At 40.1% G+C, this 22,187-nt stretch overlaps 1 protein-coding gene across 2 annotated transcripts in view; it reads right to left on the bottom strand.

The window, feature by feature from the left end:
* Positions 1–2,662: 2,662 nt before the first annotated feature.
* Positions 2,663–22,187, bottom strand: part of l3mbtl1 (L3MBTL histone methyl-lysine binding protein 1) — a 44,047-nt gene continuing 24,522 nt past the window's right edge. Inside the window, exons 15-23 of one of the 2 annotated variants that reach the window (XM_082146010.1) lie at positions 21,449–21,559; positions 18,743–18,881; positions 18,544–18,643; positions 17,302–17,496; positions 15,602–15,651; positions 9,958–10,115; positions 9,264–9,326; positions 4,305–4,376; positions 2,663–3,495 (exon numbers count right to left, since the gene is read on the bottom strand). In XM_082146010.1, coding sequence (XP_082002136.1) covers positions 3,361–3,495; positions 4,305–4,376; positions 9,264–9,326; positions 9,958–10,115; positions 15,602–15,651; positions 17,302–17,496; positions 18,544–18,643; positions 18,743–18,881; positions 21,449–21,559 — 1,023 coding nt within the window. In that variant the 3' untranslated portion in view covers positions 2,663–3,360. The remainder of the gene's footprint in view (positions 3,496–4,304; positions 4,377–9,263; positions 9,327–9,957; positions 10,116–15,601; positions 15,652–17,301; positions 17,497–18,543; positions 18,644–18,742; positions 18,882–21,448; positions 21,560–22,187) is intronic. The other variant, XM_082146011.1, reaches the window with a different exon arrangement.

Here is a 22,187-nt window from a genome sequence, read left to right as displayed (position 1 = left end):
ATTCCAATTCTAGATACTGTTCATGCCCTAGTTTGTTTCCATAGTTACTGATTAGTTTCACCTGCGTTTCATTTAGCTCCCTTTGTTTGCCCTGTGTGTTTATACCCTGTGTTTTAGTTATTCCTGGTCAGTTTTCACTAATATATGGTGTCATTATTGTTCCTGAGTTTATTCTAGTGTTTGTCCTAAGTTTGTAAAGCTTAATTAAGACTGTTATTGTTATTTCCTTCATCTTCATCTTGTGCTGCTATCACACAATATGTGATAGTTGGTGAAAGGGAGATAATTTGATTGGCAGTCTGGAAACAGTAAAATCACATCTCAGTAGGAAATCAATTCCACCTTATTTTCTAAATATATCTCTGGAAATGTAAAATCAAAATTAGTGCACACATTTTCTCCATACAAAATTGAAATTCGACTGGTTAATGGTCTTAATAGATCTATTAGAATAGTATTAATAGTTTTTATTAGAGACAAGATGCAGGATAGATACACCTAGCAATAATTGCCTAGTCTGGCAATCACCAGACCAAGCTCAGTCTTTTAAGATTGAACATTAGTCTGGGGAGTCTGCTCTGTATTTCTACTGCACAAGAGGCGTGATCAACGGGCGTAGTTCAAATGACTCTGTACGCAATTGGATAGTCCTTCAACCAATCAGACCAACGATCCGGGTGACGTACTTTGCAGCGAAAACTCCAGGCAGGAAACGTGTCAACAAACGTGTTGGTTTGTAGCATTGATCAGTGGTTTGCAGAAACAGCGATGGCATCCAGCGACTTTTGCAGGTTGTGCAAAAAACAACATGAAAGTGAGTGGTATTTACATCCACTCGAGCGATTTGTTTGCTAAACTAAAGAAGCCATTGAGCATCGTCGAGAGGTTAAAAGGAATTGGATAGGTCGTTAAACTCGCCAATAGCGCACCAGGTGGATAAGCCAGTTTGTGATTGGTCCCCGCAGATTTGTAATGGAAGCAGGATAGAAGAATGTACAGGTTTCCAGCCTGAGCTGCAGGGCCAAATCAAATCGCCGGCGGATCGGGCTGGGTTTACCTGCGACCCAACAGGACACACACTTCGGAGAACGGATGGATGGATGATCCCATGCTGCGATGATTCTCTTCATACTCCGGCCCCCTGTGGCACTACAACAGCACACTTCAGAAACTGGACTTTCTTTAAATACTAGAATGAAATATATGGAACAAAATTGTTCTGCATATTAGCTTGCTTATATTCCATTTGAACATGAAGGACACATGTCATATAGTAACAAGGACATGACTAGTTCAGTCATGAAACTATAGATGGCGCAGGCTATTAGGAAGTTTACATGCAACCTGCTAGCAAACACAACATTTAAACGTTTACTACAGTGCACTCTTTGCCTCCCTTTATGCAAATAGATTGAAACCATGCTTAAAATAATTAGGCTATCTCTGTTTCCCAATCTGGCTTTATGAGAGGTAGGAATGTAGCAAATAATATTAGCCATGTGTTGGATATATTAGATTAATCAGTCATCTAACTGTCATGCTTTGTGTAGAAGCGGTGCACGATAAAGATGAAGGAGATCAAAATAACAGTCTTTATTTAGCTTTACAATCTCAGAACAAACACTAGAATAAACTCAGGAACAATAATGACACCATATATTAACTAGAACCGAACACGAGTAACTAAAACAAAGGTTATAAATACACAGGGCAAACAAACCAATCAGTAACTATGGAAACAAACTGTGTTCTGATTCAGAAACACAGGCAAAAAGGAACAGAACACAACCAAACTAAAACACAAACAAACTGAACATAAATCTGACAACAGCTATTTTGTTTTAGACTTTTATAAGACCTTCGATAAGGTTGAACGTGCGTTTATGTATGAATCTTTGCATAGGGTGGGATTGGGTTCAACTTCATATTTCAAACATTTTATAAATGTAAATATTAATAGCGATGTGTCTTTGGAGAATGGTGTTTCTTCCCGGTTTGTGATCCCTTTTGGTTTTTGTTGGTTGCTGTCTCTCAATATTTGTATAACTCGAAGTGTAGATGTTCAGGGTATTTTAGTGGCAGAACACACTTTTCTGATCAGTCATCTGGCACCTGTTTATTTAAAAGACGAGAAACCGGTTCCTGTTATTTTGGAAGCTTACAATTTATTTTGAAATGCATCTGGCCTCTCGGTCAATCAAAACTAAAGTAATTTAATGCCTGTTGACAGACTTGATAAAGAACATATAGAAGATATTGAGTAAAAAACAAAAGGTGTTAGATATTTGGGCATTTTAATAAGTAGCCTAAATCACCCACTAATGGAAGATTTTAGTAGACCGTTGCTTATAGTCAGTATAATGTATTTTGATGGAGCATCAAAATAAAGTGTTAGCAGATATTAAGCAGATATCTAAGTTACTCTAATACATGAAGTTACAAAATTACTTAAAGTTAGTAGAAAGTGGACTATCAAAATAAAGTGTTAACCAGCCATGCTGTTGCTAAGATGATCTTAGTATATTTGTTTCCTGTTTTCTTTGTCTGGTAGATGAAAATTGCGAATCAGTCGTTCAGAAATAGCACTACTCTTCTACAAGCAGCAAGACTTCATGTATCATTCGCACAAACACCACTAAACACAAGCAGAAACCAGACTTGATAAACATTTATTCATGTTGATGAACTGAACGACATTGTTACTCAACTGTACATTATTAAAATTTCCCATCAGAGAGAGAAACATAGATCACCTAAAACCTTCCAACGGTTAATATTTACCCCTCGGGGTTTCCATTCATACAAAAATAACAACACTGACATGACAATCCAAATTCGGTAAAATAGCTCATTTAATCTCATTTAACACCACAATGTCAGTAGCACTTTGTTACTGAGGGCAAATATATTTAACGGTCCCCAAACAGGTTTAGTTGGCTCAGATTGTCTAAAGGACAGCTCCCTCTAGTGGCTCCTCAGGTAAAGTGCATAAACATCATCAGGGCTCTAATAAAGGGGACAGTAGCACCAATCAACTGAAATCTGCCCTGATATTTCTCTGCACCAGTTACTGTTACACATACTGAGAACAAATGTAGATTTCAGTTAACACTCCAAATACAAAATATCCTGCACGGTGTTTTCAGATCAGGTTGTTCTTTATCAGAACGTGTCATTTCGCTTTTGAAATAAAGCAGCATCGTAGCTCAGCTTGGCTGTACTGTTTCATGTTTAGTTCATCCTGCTCTGGTTTTCTCTCTCTCTCTCTCTAGTGGGTTCAGACGTTAAACACCAAACACGTGATTAGATGTCGGATTCTGAATGGATCGTTATGGCATGAGGAGCTTGAAGATGAGTTGTTCACTTCAGGCCTTCGTCTGTGCTCTTGAACACTAAAATGGCGTTGTGAATCTTCAGTGCTGGTCCTAGCTTTATATTCATGATCTTCACAATATCATTCTGAGTCAGAAGAAGGAAGGCCTCTCCATCGATCATCTGCAGAGAAAAGTGACGCAGTATCAGTGACCAGCTGGAACAAGAAACCTCAAACGACATGTTACACAACACCACTCAATGATATACCTGAAATCTTTGTATAAGTTCATAGTTTGGATTTTATTTCTTAAAATGTAATCAAATATATAGAAATTTTTTTCTAAGAAAATGTGAGTGGTGTTGTAGTGTGTTGGCTGGTTGCCAGGGTGTTGCTAAGCATAATTGCTATGCTGTCCAGAGTGTTGTGCTTCTTGCTAGGCTATTCTGCATCTAAATTCGATTATAAATTCTATTCTGTTCTATAATCAACATAGATCAGCGAATGTACGCATTCAAATTTGGCAAACTGAAGCTCAAGCATGCTTGTTGGCGAACCGATGAGGTTCATTCCTAAGCATGACGCTTCAGCAAAAACCAATGAGATCTGTTCTCGCATATCAAACATCTATGGTTGAGCTTCCGTTGACCAAATAAGCGCTGCGGTGATGACATATTTTTGTTGGCCAACCCGTATGTCAGCATCACCCTGGTTCCCTTGACAAAAACCAATAGGATTTTTCCATTGGCTTTTGGATTATTGAAAAAAATAAGTTCTGTGAACAAAAAAAAATCTTATTGATTCTTACATGTTTTGTCCATCATGATAATCTTCACAACTGAACAACTTTTATGAATTTTAAAGCATAAATACAAACTCTTTCAGTCTTTATTTTAAAACACTTTCCATGAAAGTTTGAGTTATAGTTTTCAAGAGCGTGATTATAAACACAACGATGCTGTGAAAGTGACTAGTGAGTAGATGAGTTTACCTGTTCCGTGTGATGATGATTAATGTCTCCGACAACATCTGTAGTGCTATTTAGCCACTTGTTAACAACTGCCTTTTTCAAGACAAGTAAAAGCTTTAATGACATCATGAGAGGGGTATTACTGATGCATTTTATGTTGTAGAAAAAAATATTGAAAATATCTCGAGCTTGTGTTCACCACCGACCTTATTTTAGGCATTTAAACAAAAGCCCATTAAAAAAAAAAGGACTTTTTTCGACTTTGAGACGATGGAACCGGAAGCGCTAAAATGCAATTCGTTTCCTGGTTTTATAGCACTCTATTAGCAAGCTCTATGTATGTATGTTAGTTTATCAATGTTAATATGTGAATAAAAGCCTAAATTAAATCTGTTCATCACATAAAGTAATTGTGTCTCTTCAGAAGATTTGGGATTAACCGCTCGATTGACATTCTCTTTATGAATGTTTTGAAGCATCATAGTTTTGGGTAAATAGACTTTTAATGGAGGGACAGAAATCTCTCAATTTTTTTAAAGGTCCCATGACATGAAATTTCCACTTTCTGAGGTTTTTTAACATTAATATGAGTTCCCCTAGCCTGTATATGGTCCCCAAGTTTCAAAAAATTGTAATCGGTGTAAATCGAGCTTTTGCTATTTTTCTCTGCCTTTGAGAAAATGGAAGCTCAACCGGGCTGATCTTGAATCTCCTCCTTATGACGTTATAAGGAGAAATGTTACCTCCCCTTTCTCTGCTTTGCCCGCCCAGAGAATATTTCTCGCCCATGAGAAAATGAGCTAGGAAGTTGAACGCGCGCGCGCGCGATTTTAGTTTGTCCACGAGAGATATCATGGCTTTTGAGCGAGCGAAGCATAATAATTGCTCAATAATTGGATGTACAAATGAACATCGAATGGTCAATACAGAGCTGGGCTTGCTGAACGTCGGACAAGTAAGTCAACAAATTATAAGTGTGTTGCTTTACTGTTTATGGTTACCTAGCTTGTTACACGTAGAATGTGGCTGTCACATTAGCTATGCAGCTATGCAGTTACTTGCGCTAATGTAAAGGTAGACAGCATCAAGTTACACATACTGTAACGCGAGTGTTGTACATTTCTTTGTTATTTGGATAACCGTTTTCCTGTTGGTTATATGGCGCGCGCGATATCCGCATTTCAAGATTGCAGAGCTTGATGTAATTGTAATAAGATCAATTACAGACGTTACAGATATCTCATGAAAAGGCAACAGTAGGTTCGCGTTAGCTACATGATGATAACTGTAAACCATCCGAATAAAGTACCGTATCCAGACATAATATTTTAAACTAACCATTCGGAAACGTCCTGCTGGAGCCGCTGAGTTGCAACTTCCTCATCCGTTGCTTCTCCATCTGGATCAGATTCTGGGTCAAACTGAAATGCTTGAACGACTGCGTGTCTTCGTGCCATTGCAATATATCCAACATAAACAAACATGCATGGTACCGTTGCGCAAGATGGTCAAGGCCACACCCACCCTCCACCTTGCGCTGCCTTTCTCCTCCTCATTAGTATTTAAAGCTACAGACACCGAAACGGCTCGTCTGAAGGAAGCTCATTCTGGGACTGGCTTGTAGTGGCTATAATTCTGCACCGAGGCTGAATTTTTGGAAAGAGATTTCAAATACAGTACTAAGGTCCACTAAGGACTATATTAAAGCCTACAAAAAGTAGCATGTCATGGGACCTTTAAAGTCCCCCTGTAGTCAATCATATTATGCCTTAAAACTCATCTTTGATCACCAAAGTGATACATTTAAATGTTTTTTCCTTGAATAAAAATTGCTCATGCGTTAAAATAGCTTGAATGTAACTCGACACCCTTGCCTAATTTAGTATACGCGGAGGTTCTATGAATATGCAAATGAGCCCCTCCTCCACTCACTCACTCACTCAGCTCAGAGATCCACTCATTGACGATCACACGTTGATCTGATTGGTTACAAGGTAGTTTGTGACGTCAGAAACACCAGCGATTTCAAACTGTGTTTTTGAGACTGTCTTTGGTTCACTGCAGTTTTAAGGAGAAAATACTCAGCAATGCTGTCGACTTATGAATTTACACATAGTTTGTCTTAAATCATATTAAAAACACCACATAGACATATAAACAACATTAAAAGCTTGATTTGCACCACAGGTGTTTCAAATATAAACAAAAATCTTGAACAACATGAGCGCGAGTAATGACAGAAGCATTTTCAACTATCCCTTTATCATCGTAAATCTAGCTTTTACATTTTTTGATTTTTAAAATGTAATGTACAGTTATGTTTATATATTTTGTGTTTAATTACCTTGTCATTAAATTACAGAAAACTGGTCAATGCAAGAGTGTTTGTAATACAACGGCTGAAGGAGTGATGGCAAACTTTGTTCTCTTTCTCCCTTCTTCTGAGCAACGTAATATCAATCTCTTGATAATTTTCATTCTTTTGAAAAGTCATAGAAACGCAATTGTGTATTTATTTTTTTGCTTTTGGGACAAATGTTTTCAAAGAGACAGTTCTGTTTCTGTATTCGCTATTTGTTTGTAGTCAAGTTATGTCAAGTCACAGTCTAGATTAGTCACTCGTTGTCCTGTCTAGTCTTGTTTTGCCCCCTCGTGGGCTTTGTTTTCCCTTTCTATTTGTATATAATAAACCTTGTGTGTCCTGCAAACTGTCTGCGATTGGGTTCATCCTTCAACCTCATAACACAGAAGACATTTGCAACAAGGTTAAGCTCCGGAGAGCAAACCTTCACTTCAAGGTTCCTTCATCTGCGTGTTCCAGAAATTGAAAATATCACTTCACCAACTTTCCAGAGACCTTGGCATTGTTGTATATTATCAGTATATGATTTTCCAAGTTACATTAGAGGTAGTATAGCTGATGATAGTTAATAACAAATAATCATTCATTTAATTGTTTGAAGCACAATAAGGATCTTCACCTTATTAGTTTCAGAGAAACAACAGTTTATCTTTACATAAGTTAATGTAACTCTTCAATAGCCACAGTCAACTTAATCACTTGTATTTTATGCATCTTATGCACTTTATTCCTTTATCATTCATGGTATTCATTTAGTAGTTATTAGCAACATAAACTTGTTGCTGTTGCTGTTTTTGCTCACGCTACTCCTCCCGGAACGTTTCTCGTAGACCCATGAATGAGGTGTCAAATCGACCGGTTTATTGAGGAGCGGTCTGCTATGTCTTTTATAAGCGATCGGGTGTATGATGTTCGTCTGGCGGGTGATAAATCGGCTGAAAAAAAGTCCCATAGACTTAACATTGGCACAAAATTTGTGAGATCATATCTTTGGATCATAAGGTCATAGAGGCTTGAGGTTGGGCACTTTTGACTCGGCCTATCAAGCAGCCAATAAGTAGTGACATAACAACTTCATAGCCGTGCCCTAGAAACCACTTAGGGCACCCTAGCAACCATAAAACAACATTTACAAGCCATATTTCAGCTCCAGAAAATTGTAGAAACATGGATTTGGGCTATTTTGACTCAGACTGTCAACTAGTCTTTAAATATCATCCCATAAACTGTATAATCACTCCCTAGCAACCATATAAATAACCCTAGCGACCATACAAACACATGAATAGGCAATATCTCAGGACCAGTTCATCGTACAGACATGGGGGTGGGCTCTTTTGTCTTGGGTGAGAACCAGTCTGTAAATATCACCATGGTAACTGTGTAGCCACACCCTAGCAACCGTTTAGAGTCACCTAGCAACCATATTGCAACATATAGAAGCCATATTTCAGCTCCACAATATCGTACAGACATGGTTGTTGGCTCGTATGCATTCATATACAACACCCTAGAAATTGAGTGCCGAGTTTTGCCATTGCAAGCACCACTCACATTCTAGTTGTGTTAGTTATTCTTGTTTATCTTTTGTTAATAAAATGTATTTTATTACTTATTACACCTGTGTCTTCCTTGTGGAAGGATCTAAGTTTGCAATCTCACCAATCTTTCAGATAAATCAGACCAACTCCCACTTTACATTAATTCTAAATGATTGAACGGCCTCCTGTTGGGAGTGTTCTCATACTGCCAAGGTAAAAGACCTTGACTGGTGCCTCAAACTAAGAAAGGGGGAAGGTGGTAATCTGATGAACTCATAACCACACCTTATGAGTGATCCAAAAAACACAACATCAGCGGTGACGTGTGTACCAATCACTACATTACTTAGCGTCCTTGAATGGGCAAAAGTAAAATCACTCCAAGAGGCAAGACCCTTGTTGACGGACCTTGGCCAGGACTCCCGGGAGCAGAGAGATCGGTGGAAACCCATACACAAGCTTGGGCCACGTATCTGCCATGGCATCCAGGCCCAGGGGGTCTATGTGACTCAGAGAGAAGTAGAGGGGACATTGTGCTGTCTTTTGAGAGGCAAAGAGGTCCACCTCTATTTCTTAAAATATTTCCCAAATCTGTTTGACTATCTTGCGACGACAACATGCACCTAAAGTGGGACCCAAGGTGAGGAACCAGGGTCTAAGCCACATAGAAAGGGAACGAAGTCTGCAGTGCACAATCCTTATTTGTCTCTGATGCCTGTAAGGTTCATCCACAGATGCCTCTCTGCGGAGACGAAAGCTGACATAGATCAGCCGATTGCACAGGCCGATATTTATAGGCTTTAATGACATTCGCAGTATGTTTTCAATTTTTTTTGTTAAAATAAATTCAATTTACATGATATAATACAACTAAGAAGATAATTTATGTTTTTGATTAGAATAATGATATGATTATTAAAAATATTTCAAATGAGATAGATGTTGGCATATTACTGATCTTTATATTATTTCCACATGTGAATTGAAAACATATTTTATGTAAATGTGTTCAATGTGTTGTGTTCACAGGGGGGCGCTGAGTTAACACTATTTCATTATTAATAGAAATTTACTTACTTCATCTTTGAAAATTTGGGCCTGCTCCTCACAACCAATAAGATTATTAACAAATCCAAAGACCTGGAAATCAAACAGAGATATAAATGAATAGAGCCATCATTCTAGCGGCTGTTTGTTTGCTGCGTCCAGACATGATTTTAATATCCAGAAGTTCAGAACTGTGCAGCTGTATTCTTGAGTTTTCAGCCTATGTTTTGTTCAGTGTTTTATTTTTCAATGTAAAATAAAGGAGAAACTTTACAATAAGGTTCATTAGTTAACATTAGTTAATGTACTGTATTAACTACCATGAACTAACCATGAACAATACATTTGTTATTGTATTTGTTAATCTTTTTTAATGTTAGTTAATAAAAATACAGCATTGTTTGTTCATGTTAGTTCAAGTGCATTAACTAATGTTAACAAGATTTGAATAAAGTGTTAGTAAATATTGAAATTAACATGAACAAATATTAATAAATGTTGTATAAGTGCAATTCATTATTAGTTCATGGTAACTAATGAAGTTAACTAATGTTAACTAATGAACATTGTAACGTGTTACCAAAATAAAAGTATTATAAACATATAAGTGATTTAGTGATATACAGAATAATAGTAACTGGACGTTATCTTGTACTCTAAAATGCACCCATTCATTTAACTTGTAAACCAAGGGATATCAACAGTTGAATGAAGTGATTATTACCTCCTCTATAGTCCAGGAAGCTACTTGACTGGCATGAACTCCTGCAACACCAGGCAGTAGTTTACAGTGCTGCTCCCAGCAGAGAGACAGGGTTCGATCAGAGTTCGCAGTAAATGCCGTCATGAAGAGAGAAGGGTACATCCCTTCCGCCGTCATATCTGAAACGCAGACACAATCACCACATTTACATCTACATGACCACTTAAGGTCCATATTCTGGTGAGAGGTCATTTTTAATCTTAAAAGAGGTAGCTATACATACTTGACAACAACAGAAATACTCCTTTTTAAGGAAATGTTTGCATTGTCACTGGCTATGTTTCAATCCCCCTTTTTTATGCACATTGTGGGATAACGCAAAAATAAATAAATGCTGGATTGAAATGCCAAGATGCACATAAAAAACATATGCGCTCAGTTGAAGCAGATAAATGTTTCATCTGATAAGAAAACATGCGCATAAACTACGATGGAAACACATTTATCGAATAAATTCCTCGATGCGCATCAAAATAGTGGTGTGACTTTGCGCGATGGGACGGCATAAGTGGACTAACCAGCGGACCGATCTCGTTGCGCAGCATCTGAAATGCTGTTTTTGGTCATTCTGAAATCCCTTAGCCAAAATCTGTTGTCAAAGTGGTTTGGTATAATTACCTCACATAGCTGTCCTACATGACTGCGTTCCCAAACAGCAGGCATCTGAAAGCAATATAACATGACCGCGTTTATTGCGTTTCGTCTGCAAACTCTGAGGCGCAAGTCATTTATTATATACTTTACGACACAGTGGCTTCTCCTAATACAGCAAATTAAATGTTTCTTAGTGATATTTGGTGGCAGATTATCAGGAAGTGATGATTTTGTTACTTTGTCTCGCTGGATGGAAGCGGTGCTATATTCGCAAATGTTTATGCAATATTAAATTTGCACCTTTGGATGGAAACATAGCTGTTGACTATATTCTGTAATCTTTGTGATTTTGCACAGTAATTGACAGTATAAATCATTTAGTTTGGAGTAAGTTTTCCTGGGCCAAAAATGATTACAGACACACAGCATCTGTCATATTATTAGTAAACATAAATATTGCATTAGTTGATTATGGTAATCTGGTTAACATGTTAACATGATAAACTATATTGCCAAAAGTTTTGGGATGTCTGCCTTTACATGCACATGAACTTTAATGACATCCCATTACTAATCCGTAGGGTTTAATATGGAGTTGGCCCACCCTTTGCAGCTATAACCGCTTCAACTCTTCTGGGAAGGCTTTCCACAAGGTTTAGGAGTGTGTTTATGGGAATTTTTTACCATTCTTCTAGAAGCGCATTTGTGAGGCCAGGCAGTGATGTTGGACGAGAAGGCCTGGCTCCCAGTCTCTGCTCTAATTCATCCCAAAGCTGTTCTATCAGATTGAGGTGCAGGCCAGTCAAGTTCCTCCACACCAAACTCTTCATCCATGTGTGGCGAGCAGGACGAGGTCGAGGGCCGTGGGAGAACGGCACGAGGCCGGTGGCGTGATTGCAAATGAGTGACACCTGCGCGACGCACCGGTCTCGCATCTCTCACGGAGGAGCGGAAGCATAAAGGAGGAGCGACGACAGTGAAGAGCGAGAGAGGACAGGCCTGATTTTTAGTTCATGTTTTGTTTCTGTTTGTGCTGCCAGCAGTCGTCCGTGAGGGGCTGCTGGCTTTTACTTTCATTTTTGTATTTGTTTATTTATTTATTAAAATGTTGAATGTTCGCCGGTTCCCGCCTCCTTCTTCCCGTAACATCTGAACCCCGTTACATTGGTGCCGAAACCCGGGAAGAAGGAGTGACACGCTGTCGGAGAGCCCTCGCTGCTGGGAGGGATCGCGGTGCTGAGGAGGTCGGGCAGCACGAGGGAGCGACGGCCGCCGATTGCTGCCCGAGGCGATGGTGCTGGAGCGATGGAAGATCTGGTGGGACGGAGAGCTCGACACCGTGCTGCTGGATCGAGGAGGGGTGGCTGCCGTCCAAGAGGGAGTGGAGGAGTCGCTCCCGTTCGCCGTGGGCCGGAGCCTGTTGCCGTCGGCCATGATGGGGGCGGAGCAGGGAACGGGAAACTCGCTGCCGGCTGCCCTCGACAGGAGGAGTCACCGCCGGCCGCCAGGAGGCGGAAGAGCGTCGAGCCGTTCCCCAACGAATGTCCAGTACCATCGCATGGCACCGCGAGTGACTCTCAGCCGGTTGAGGACCGAGCGGCAGTGTGTCCGGGAACCGGATCAAGAATTTTTTTTTTTTTTTTTCTCTCCCCTCTCTCGTCTCTGTCGCTCCTCGTGCTTCCGTTTCCTTTCTCTCGTACCTCGTCTATCCATACCCCCAGCCCAGGTACAGCAGCCGCCGTTATCGGTCCCCCCCGGGGAGGGGGGGGAGTAGGCGCAGTCGCGTGGGTGCCCCCCGGCCTGCGAGGGGTGATGGGGGTATGTGGCGAGCACGACGAGGTCGAGGGCCGTGGGAGGACGGCGCGAGGCCGGTGGCGCGATTGATAATGAGCGACACGTGCGCGACGCACCGGTCTCGCATCTCTCACGGAGGAGCGGAAGCATAAAGGAGGAGCGACGACAGTGAAGAGCGAGAGAGGACAGGCCTGATTTTTAGTTCATGTTTTGTTTCTGTTTGTGTTGCCAGCAGTCGTCCGTGAGGGGCTGCTGGCTTTTACTTTTATTTTTGTATTTGTGTATTTATTTATTAAATATGTTTGAATGTCCGCCGGTTCCCGCCTCCTTCTTCCCATAACATCTGAACCCCGTTACACCATGTCTTTATGGACCTTGCTTTGTGCACTGGTGAGTAGTCATGTTGGAACAGGAACATCCCCAAACTGTTCCCAGCATGAAATTGTCCAAAATGTCTTGGTATGCTGAAGCACTAAGAGTTCCTTTCTCTGGAACTAAGGGGCCAAGCCCTGAAAAACAACCCCACACCATAATCCCCCCTCCACCAAACTTTACACTTGGCACAATGCAGTCAGACAAGTATCGTTCTCCTGGCAGAGACCAAACCCAGACTCGTCCATGGGATTACTATACAGAAAAGCGTGATTCGTCACACCAGAGAACACGTCTCCACTGCTCTAGAGTCCAGTGGCGGCGTGCTTTACTCCACTGCATCCCATGCATTACTCCACTGCATCCCATGCTTTACACCACTGCATCCCACGCTTTACACCACTGCATTCCACGCTTTACACCACTGCATTCCACGCTTTACACCACCGCATCTCACGCTTTACACCACTACATCCCACGCTTTACACCACTGTATCCCACGCTTTACATCACTGCATCCCACGCTCTACACCACTGCATCCCACGCTTTACACCACTGCATCCCACGCTCTACATCACTGCATCCCACGCTTTACATAACTGCATCCCACGCTCAACATCACTGCATCCCACGCTCTACACCACTGCATCCCACGCTTTACATCACTGCATCCCACGCTCTACATCACAGCATCCCACGCTTTACACCACTGTATCCCACGCTTTACATCATTGCATCCCACGCTCTACACCACTGCATCCCACGCTCTACACCACTGCATCCCAAGCTTTACACCACTGCATCCCATGCTTTACACCACTGCATCCCACACTTTACACCACTGCATCCCACGCTTTACACCACTGCATCCCATGCATTACACCCCTGCATGCCACGCTTTACACCACTGTATCTCACGCTTTACACCTCTGCATCCCACGCTTTACACCACTGCATCCCATGCATTACACACCTGCATCCCACGCTTAACACCACTGCATCCCACGCATTACACCACTGCATCCCATGCATTACACCACTGCATCCCATGCTTTACTCCACTGCATCCCACGCTTTACACCACTGCATCCCACACTTTACACGACTGTATCCCACGCTTAACACTACTGAATCCCACGCTTTACACCACTGCATCCCACTCTTTACACCACTGCATCCCACACTTTAAACCACTGTATCTCACGCTTCACACCAATGTATCTCACGCTTCCCACCACTGTATCTCACACTTTACACCACTGCATCCCACGCTTTACACCACTGCATCCCACGCTTTACACCACTGCATCCCACGCTTTACACCACTGCATCCCATGCTTTACACTACTGCATCCCACGCTTTACACCACTGCATCCCACACTTTACACCACTGCATCCCACGCTTTACACCATCACATCTCATGCTTTACACCACCACATCTCACGCTTTACACCACCGCATCTCACACTTTACACCACCGCATCTCACGCTTTACACCACCGCATCCCACGCTTTACACCATCACATCTCACGCTTTACACCACCGCATCTCACGCTTTACACCACTACATCCCACGCTTTACACCACTGCATCCCACGCTTTACACCACTGCATCCCACGCTTTACATCACTGCATCCCACGCTCTACACCACTGCATCCCACGCTTTACACCACTGCATCCCACGCTCTACATCACTGCATCCCACGCTCTACACCACTGCATCCCACGCTTTACATCACTGCATCCCACGCTTTACACCACTGCATCCCATGCATTACACCCCTGCATCCCACGCTTTATACCACTGTATCTCACGCTTTACACCTCTGCATCCCATGTTTTACACCACTGCATCCCATGCATTAAACCACTGCATCCCACGCTTTACACCACTGTATCTCACGCTTTACACCACTGCATCCCACGCTTTACACCACTGCATCCCATGCATTACACCACTGCATCCCACGCTTTACACCACTGCATCCCACGCTTTACACCACTGCATCCCACGCTTTACACCACTGCATCCCACGCTTTACACCACTGCATCTCACGCTTTACACCACCGCATCTCATGCTTTACACCACTGCATCCCACACTTTACACCACTGCATCCCACGCTTTGCATTGCACTTGGTGATGTAAGGCTGGGATGCAGCTGCTCGTCCATGGAAACCCATTCCATGAAGCTCTATGCACTGTTCTTGTGCAAATCTGAAGGCCACACGAAATTTGGAGGTCAGTAGCTATTGGCGACTTCTGCGCACTGTGAGCCTCAGCATGCGCTGACCCCGCTCTGTGATTTTACGTCAAGTCAAGTCACCTTCATTTATATAGCGCTTTTAACAATATGAATTGTTAAATTCATGGCCTACCACCATGGCCCACCTACCTACCACACGTGGCCAACAACTTTTTGGCTGAGTTGCTGTTGTTCCTAATTGCTACCACTTTGTTATAATACCACTAACCGTGGTAACATAAATATTGTTGACCGTGGAATATTTATTAGTGAGGAAATTTCATGAATGGACTTATTGCACAGGTGGCAACCTATCTGAGACCCATTCTTTTATAAATGTTTGTAGAAGTGTCTGCATGCCTAGGTGCTTGCTTTTATACACCTGTGGCCATGGAAGGGATTGGAACACCTGAATTCAATGATTTGGAGGGGTGTCCCAATACTTTTGGCAATATAGTGTACACACATTATCGGAATATGACTACTATTATTAAAAATATACTTGTGCATTTAAACCCAGTAACTGCTAAAAAAAAAAAAAATTGAAAATTTTCAACTTTCAAATATTGAAAATGTAAGAAAGTAAAACTCACTCTGACAATTTCTTTGCTGACTTTTACGATATTTAGGGGGGCGACCGATCCTGCGGAGAGGAAAGAAAGGTGACTTTTAGTTTAATGTTTACATAACCGCAATTTTGTTAATTTTACAAATACGCAATTCACTGCAAAAAATGCTTTTCTTACTAAGTATGTTTGTCTTGTTTCCATTCCAAATATCTAAAAATTCTTAAATCAAGATGCATTTACTAGCCAAGTAAAATGACATAAAATGTCTTGTTTTCTGAAAATAAAATAAAAATAACAATAATCTAAATGTAGTGAAAACAAGCAAAATTATCTGCCAATAGGGTACCAAAAAATAATAATCTTGTTTCCGTTTGAATTAAGATTATTTTTCTTACCCCATTGTCAGATAAGTTTGCTTGTTTTATGCAGAAACTCACTTCATTATTATATATATATATTTTTTTTTAAAACAAGTCATAATATCTCATTTTACTTATTTACTTTTACATATTTGGACTGGAAACAAGACAAAAATACTTGTGGCAAGCAGGGCGGGGCCGAGAACTATGGGAACGGAGTGAGTAATGACCAAAGGAGGAGTGATGACAGTGAAGGATGAGAGAGGACCAGGGACCTGTACCATGGTTTAGGTGGCTAGCCAGGTGTGTTTCAGTTTAGTTTGCGCCAACCCTGGGTTTTAGGCACCATGAAAGTGGTTTGGCTTTTAGCAGAGTTCATCGCCATAGTAACTCACACTCCACGGCTAACCTGGTCCGGGGAAGGTTCCACATAAGAGGTTGCAAACCGAACTTGGAACAATCAGCTGGGAGCAAAGTGACACATGTCTGATGCAATAAAGTCACTCCAACTGTTTCCACTCCAAATTAAAGGTCACTACATAGCAAATGATTTTTAAAGACAAAATTGTCTGGCTTTTAGTATTTGTATATAATTTGTATGATTTAGATATTATTTATGTAATTATTATACCGTTAATCAATCACATGTGTACAATTTTAGTTCATCAATTATTATTACGCAGAGTTTAAATGAATAAATATATGAAGGTAATATAAATACGCTTTAGAATCAATAGATGAAGCTATAAAATGACTACATGTGAGCTTAAATGTTAAATTCTCTTTATCAACTGTATAAACTAACTTCACAACTTTTCTTTTAGTTATCCTCTTTCATAGACAACTATTTTATTCTTGCTGAGTAATATTACTATTACTTAATATTTTGATACTTTTATTTAAAAAAGTGAATTGCACTGCTTCTCGCAGTTTCACTCTTTCTCAGCACGTGATTGGCTGTTCGCTACTGATGTCACACCTAAACTCCTAAACTCAGAATAAAGCCTGAGTTGACAGGAGAAAGTTGATGATCAGCATCATGGTACCAACAAAGGCTGGTTGGATTGGTTTGGTTTTGTCAACTCAAAACTAATCCTGCAACCCTGAGTTTGTTCAACTACCATCATGGTACAGGCCCCCGGTCTGGACTATTTCTGTTGTGTTTTTATTATGTTTATGTGCGGCAGTCGTCATTGAGGGGCTGCTGCTTTACTTTCGTTTTGTTGTTTGTTTATTTTGATATTAAAGTTCTGATGAACGTTCGCCGGTGAGCTGAGCTTTAACTTTGTTACAATACTAAGTAAGAAAAGCCTTTTTTTGCAGTGATATACTTGATTAACACAACAAATGTGAATATTGTCTTGCCTGCCGTGATATCGTGACTTTTTAGCTCTCTGGCCGAAGACCAGCAGGTTACGCCTGGATCCTTCTGTATCAGAGAGATCCGCCTTGAGCCGGCCCTGGTTCCTCTCAGCCAACGGACAGCCAGATAAACAGTGATGCGCCGTAAAACGCCCGGTCACATGACCTGACCCGTCACATCCCGGAGTAGGGCACTTTCTGTTTGACAAACAACGGGTCTGTTCTCAAATCTGCAGTCATTTGTTTTTAATAAACTGTCCCTCAACTGCAAGACAATTTAAAGGATTAGTTCACACCAGAATTCAAATTTCCTGATAATTTACTCACCCCCACGTCATCCAAGATGTTCATGTCTTTCTTTCTTCAGTCGAAAAGAAATGAAGGTTTTTGAGGAAAACATTCCAGGATTTTTCTCCATATAATGACTTCAATGGGGTCCAACGTGTTGAAGGTCCAAATGTCAGTTTCAGTGCAGCTTCAAAGTCTCGACACGATCCCAGACAAGGAATAAGAGTCTTATCTAGACAAACTATCGGTCATTTTCTAAAAATAAAAATTAAATATATATATACTTTTTAACCACAAATGCTCGTCTTGCACTGGCTCTGTGATGCGTCACACATTACGTAATCACGTTGAAAGGTCACGCAGGCGGAAGTACCGACCTAGTGTTTACAAAGCCAACATGCAAAGACTAAATCAAACGGCATTTACAAAAAAAAATAATAAAAATAAAGGGTAAAACAAAGATGTTGGACGATTTTGAAGTTGGAGGAGAAAATGAGATTCGCTTCACCGTATATTTTTTAACCGGAACACGCCTGACCATTCAAAATGATTACGTAATGCGTGAAGTCATGGACGTGCAAGACGAGCATTTGTGGTTAAAAAGTATAGAAATATTTATTTTTGTTAGAAAATGGCCGATAGTTTGTCTAGATAAGACTCTTATTCCTCGTCTGGGATCGTGTCGAGACTTTGAAGCTGCACTGAAACTCACATTTGGACCTTCAACCCGTTGGACCCCATTGAAGTCACTATATGGAGAAAAATCCTGGAATGTTTTCCTCAAAAACCTTAATTTATTTTTGACTGAGGAAAGAAAGACATAAACATCTTGGATGACGTGGGGGTGAGTAAATTATCAGGACATTTTTCATTCTGAAGTGAACTAATCCTTCAGAAGACAAAACACAAGTTGACAATTTGGGTATTTTGCACGGTAAGGGCACATGAAGGAATGACCTGTGGTGGAAGCTGTATTTGGAGGGGTTGCGTGGCTGAGGCAGACTTTTATAAGACAAGGAGAAGTTGGGCTGTCGGGCTGTCAGGGTCTCCCTGGGACCTAAAAGACACATATTACTCTGAATTGACAGAGTATTTGGTACATGAGCACATACGAGTCAGATGGATGAGGAAAGAGATTGATCTGGAGGAACCTCACCAGGTTTCTGGGTGATGGGTTGGCAGGGTGGAGGTTTGAGGGGGTGTCCTGTGCTTTCACACCAGCCTGCAGGGTGGACGTCCGGATGGTCTGAGTCCATCCACTCGTCATACAAGTGGCTCCAACCATCAAAATGAATCTGAGGACAACAGATGAGGCTAACACACCTTCACAAGGACACGTCACTCTACCACATTCATCCATGCACCACTGAAATGCTCTGATAACATTTCTGTCTCGTTACGGGTATTCTGTGAGCCTGCTTTTCTTTGGATGTCTTTGCTGGATGTGTTTTTTTCTTTTCATGTTCATTTCAAACTAATAAAGTTAGAGTAAATTTCCGTTTATCATGTGGTTTCATGTAAGTTAGCATTATTTTCGGAGAGTTGTTATGGTTCTGACCAAGTGAGTCCTCTGACTAGCAAAACAAAAGATTGTGCTGGGCAACGATTAATTGCGATTAATCGCATCCACAACAAAAGTTTGTGTTTACATAATATATGTGTGTGTGCGGTGTATAATTCTTTTGTATATATAAATACACACATATGCATGTATATATTTAAGAAACATTAAAATGTATATACTGTATATATATTTATACATAATTTATAATATATATATAAATATAAATATTTTATATATAAATAACACATCTTCTTAAATATATACATGCATATTTGTGTATTTATATATACAAAATAATTATACACAGAACACACACATATATTATGTAAACAAACTTTTATTTTGGATGTTGCCCAGAACTAAAACATTTACTTTATTTTTTTATTTTTTTATTTTTTTTTTACAAATCTATCAACAAAATGTAGTTAAAAACTATTTGTCAGTTTGGTAAGAGAAACAAGCTTAAAAATATCCACCTTTTTCCTACTGTGGTCTTCAAAGCCTTCCGGTTTGAGGAAGTCCCACTCAAAAAGACTGAAACAAATCATTTGACATCATAAGGTTGTGCTATAAATAATCCTTATCTGTCAGTTTGACTGAATGTGCTGTAAACTTTCCTTCATGTTCTCCTGTTCAGAAGAGAATAACGTAATGCATGTGACGGGGTATAACAAGAATATCTGAGGCCAGAGCTCTTTTCAGACGCTTATTCTTTTCCTCCTGATTCTTTTCTTTGTCTCCCCCTTTGCTGTAGCAGTATGAAAAAAGAAAACATTTGTGACCTGACCTGCTCTCCAGATTTGATTTATGATATCCCATGAATAATTCACTGGAATGCACTGAGAATCTCTTGTTTTTCTCCCCAAATCCTCACATCTCTTTCCAGGTTTGTTTTCACTTGAATGCTTTAAAATGTAATTGTCGCCCATTTTCACTTCTAATCCCTGTTAGCAATGTTTACTGGAATGTTTCTAAAAGACGTAAATCTGTCAAAATGACAGAAATCAGTGTTCCAGTTAATAAGCATTTTTGATAAGGTCAACATGTTACATAAAAGAGACATACAGTATATTACCACAGTGATAGGCCTATTTACGCATCAGTAATTATTGGTGCGGAAATATTCGGGGGTTATGCATAGTCTGTGGAAGTAATTGGTTAATTTTTTTAATGTTTACATGTCTTTTTAATGTTTGATGTTTGAACGGTGAGAAGAATAATGTCATCTCGTTGTACCCAGTTAAAAAAAAAAAAGCGTATTACTGCGTTCATAGAGTGAACCTTTCACTGATTGTTTACTGTTTAATGGAAGTTACACACATAATTTGCGCAAAGCCTCATGGAGGAGCGTAGGAAAAAGGTGGATATATTCTCTGGAAACATGTCCTACAATTGAACTCAATTTTGCCTCTCAAAAATCTTGTGTAGAGAATGTGTAATATTTCTGATGTAAAACAAGGTAATAATAAAGATATTCTGCAGTGTGATTCAGTGAGTGAGTTGTTAGCTTGAGCACCACTATAAATGAATGTCATGTGGCATCACATACTCTGTTAGCACAAATGTTACAATTTGTTGGTGTGTGGATAGACAATGCTTCAGCAAAAGTTATTTACTCTTTTAACTTATATTTTTCATACTTTAAATAGTCGTTTGGTTTACATAAATTGCCATTTAAAAGTCAAGGGTCAGTAAGATTTCTTTTGGAAATAAATGTCTTCTTTTTATTCAGCAAGGATGCATTAATTTGATCGGCAATGACAGTAAAGACATTTATAATGTTAAAAATGATTTCTTTTTCAAATAAATGCTGTTCTTTTGAACTTTCTATTCATCAAAAAAATTATGGTTTCCACAAAAATATGAAGCAGCACAACTGTTTTTAACATTGATAATAATCATAAATGTTTCGTGAGCATCAAATCATCATATTAGAATGATTTCTAAAGGATAATGTGACACTGAAGACAGGAGTAATGATGTTGAAAATACAGCTTTGATCACAGGAGTAAATTTCATTATGCTATATATTCACATTTCATTGTAATAATATTTCACTGTTTTTACCGTATTTCTGATCAAATAAATGCCGCTTTGATGAGCAAAAATACTTCTTTTACAATCGTTAAAAAAATCTTACTGACCCCAAACTTCTCAACGGGAGTGTGTGTTTCTACTGGGTTTTTTATGAGACATTAAATGAAAAAAAGATAATGTCCTCGATTAACTTCAGTTATTTGATTAAAGCAGCATATGCTGTAAGCTGGCGTTTATCTACACAAGCAGTTTCTCACACACCTTTATTCTGTAAGTGTCCACTTCCTCCACCGTAGCCACACGGATCAGGCCCGGACACCTCTTATCCACCGCCTCCAGCTTCATCTGCAACTGGAAGCTGTGGGAAGGACGCTACACAAACATACAAGAGGAATCATCTTTCCAATGCAATCCTAAGCCTGGCTTTATTTTGCTGAAGGAAATGGTTTAATTACAGTTATTAATGTACTTTGTAACAGAATACGATAGTTTCAATCAGACAAATTTTTAGATTTCATCAAGTCTGACTAACCTAACAATTAAAGGGGTCATGACATTTTTTTCCTCGAGGTTCACTGTGGCGAGGGGGGCGTGGTTCAGCGAGGAGAGAGAGTGAGTTAAACAAATTCTGAAAATCAAAATCAAATTCTGTGTGACTGGAAACCCAAGTGCTTCAGTGAAAGAGTTTATTTATTTTTTATTTGCGCAGAGCGCAACCTGTTGTTTGTGATTTCTTTGAATTACTTTAATAAAATGCACAAGTTTCAGTCAGCTGACCCCGTCTACTTCCTTCCTCACACTGAAATCATCACACTGGTGCCGAAACCCGGGAGGAAGAAGATCCGCCGCCGCTATCATGCAATCCCCGTCAGGTTCGTTATTTGCAGAGGTCATTCAGGTGCTCGCGGGACTACATCAAGAACATCATCAGGCACTGCTGGACATGAGGGACGACCAGGTCCTGCGAGCTGTTCCAGAGCTGGATGGACTGGGAGGTTCG

The sequence above is a fragment of the Leuciscus leuciscus genome, assembly GCF_965113295.1.
Source record: "Leuciscus leuciscus genome assembly, chromosome: 18".
In the NCBI taxonomy this organism is placed as follows: Eukaryota; Metazoa; Chordata; class Actinopteri; order Cypriniformes; family Leuciscidae; genus Leuciscus; species Leuciscus leuciscus.
Note: the sequence above shows the minus strand (reverse complement) of the source record. Positions and strands in the feature narration are given on the sequence as shown.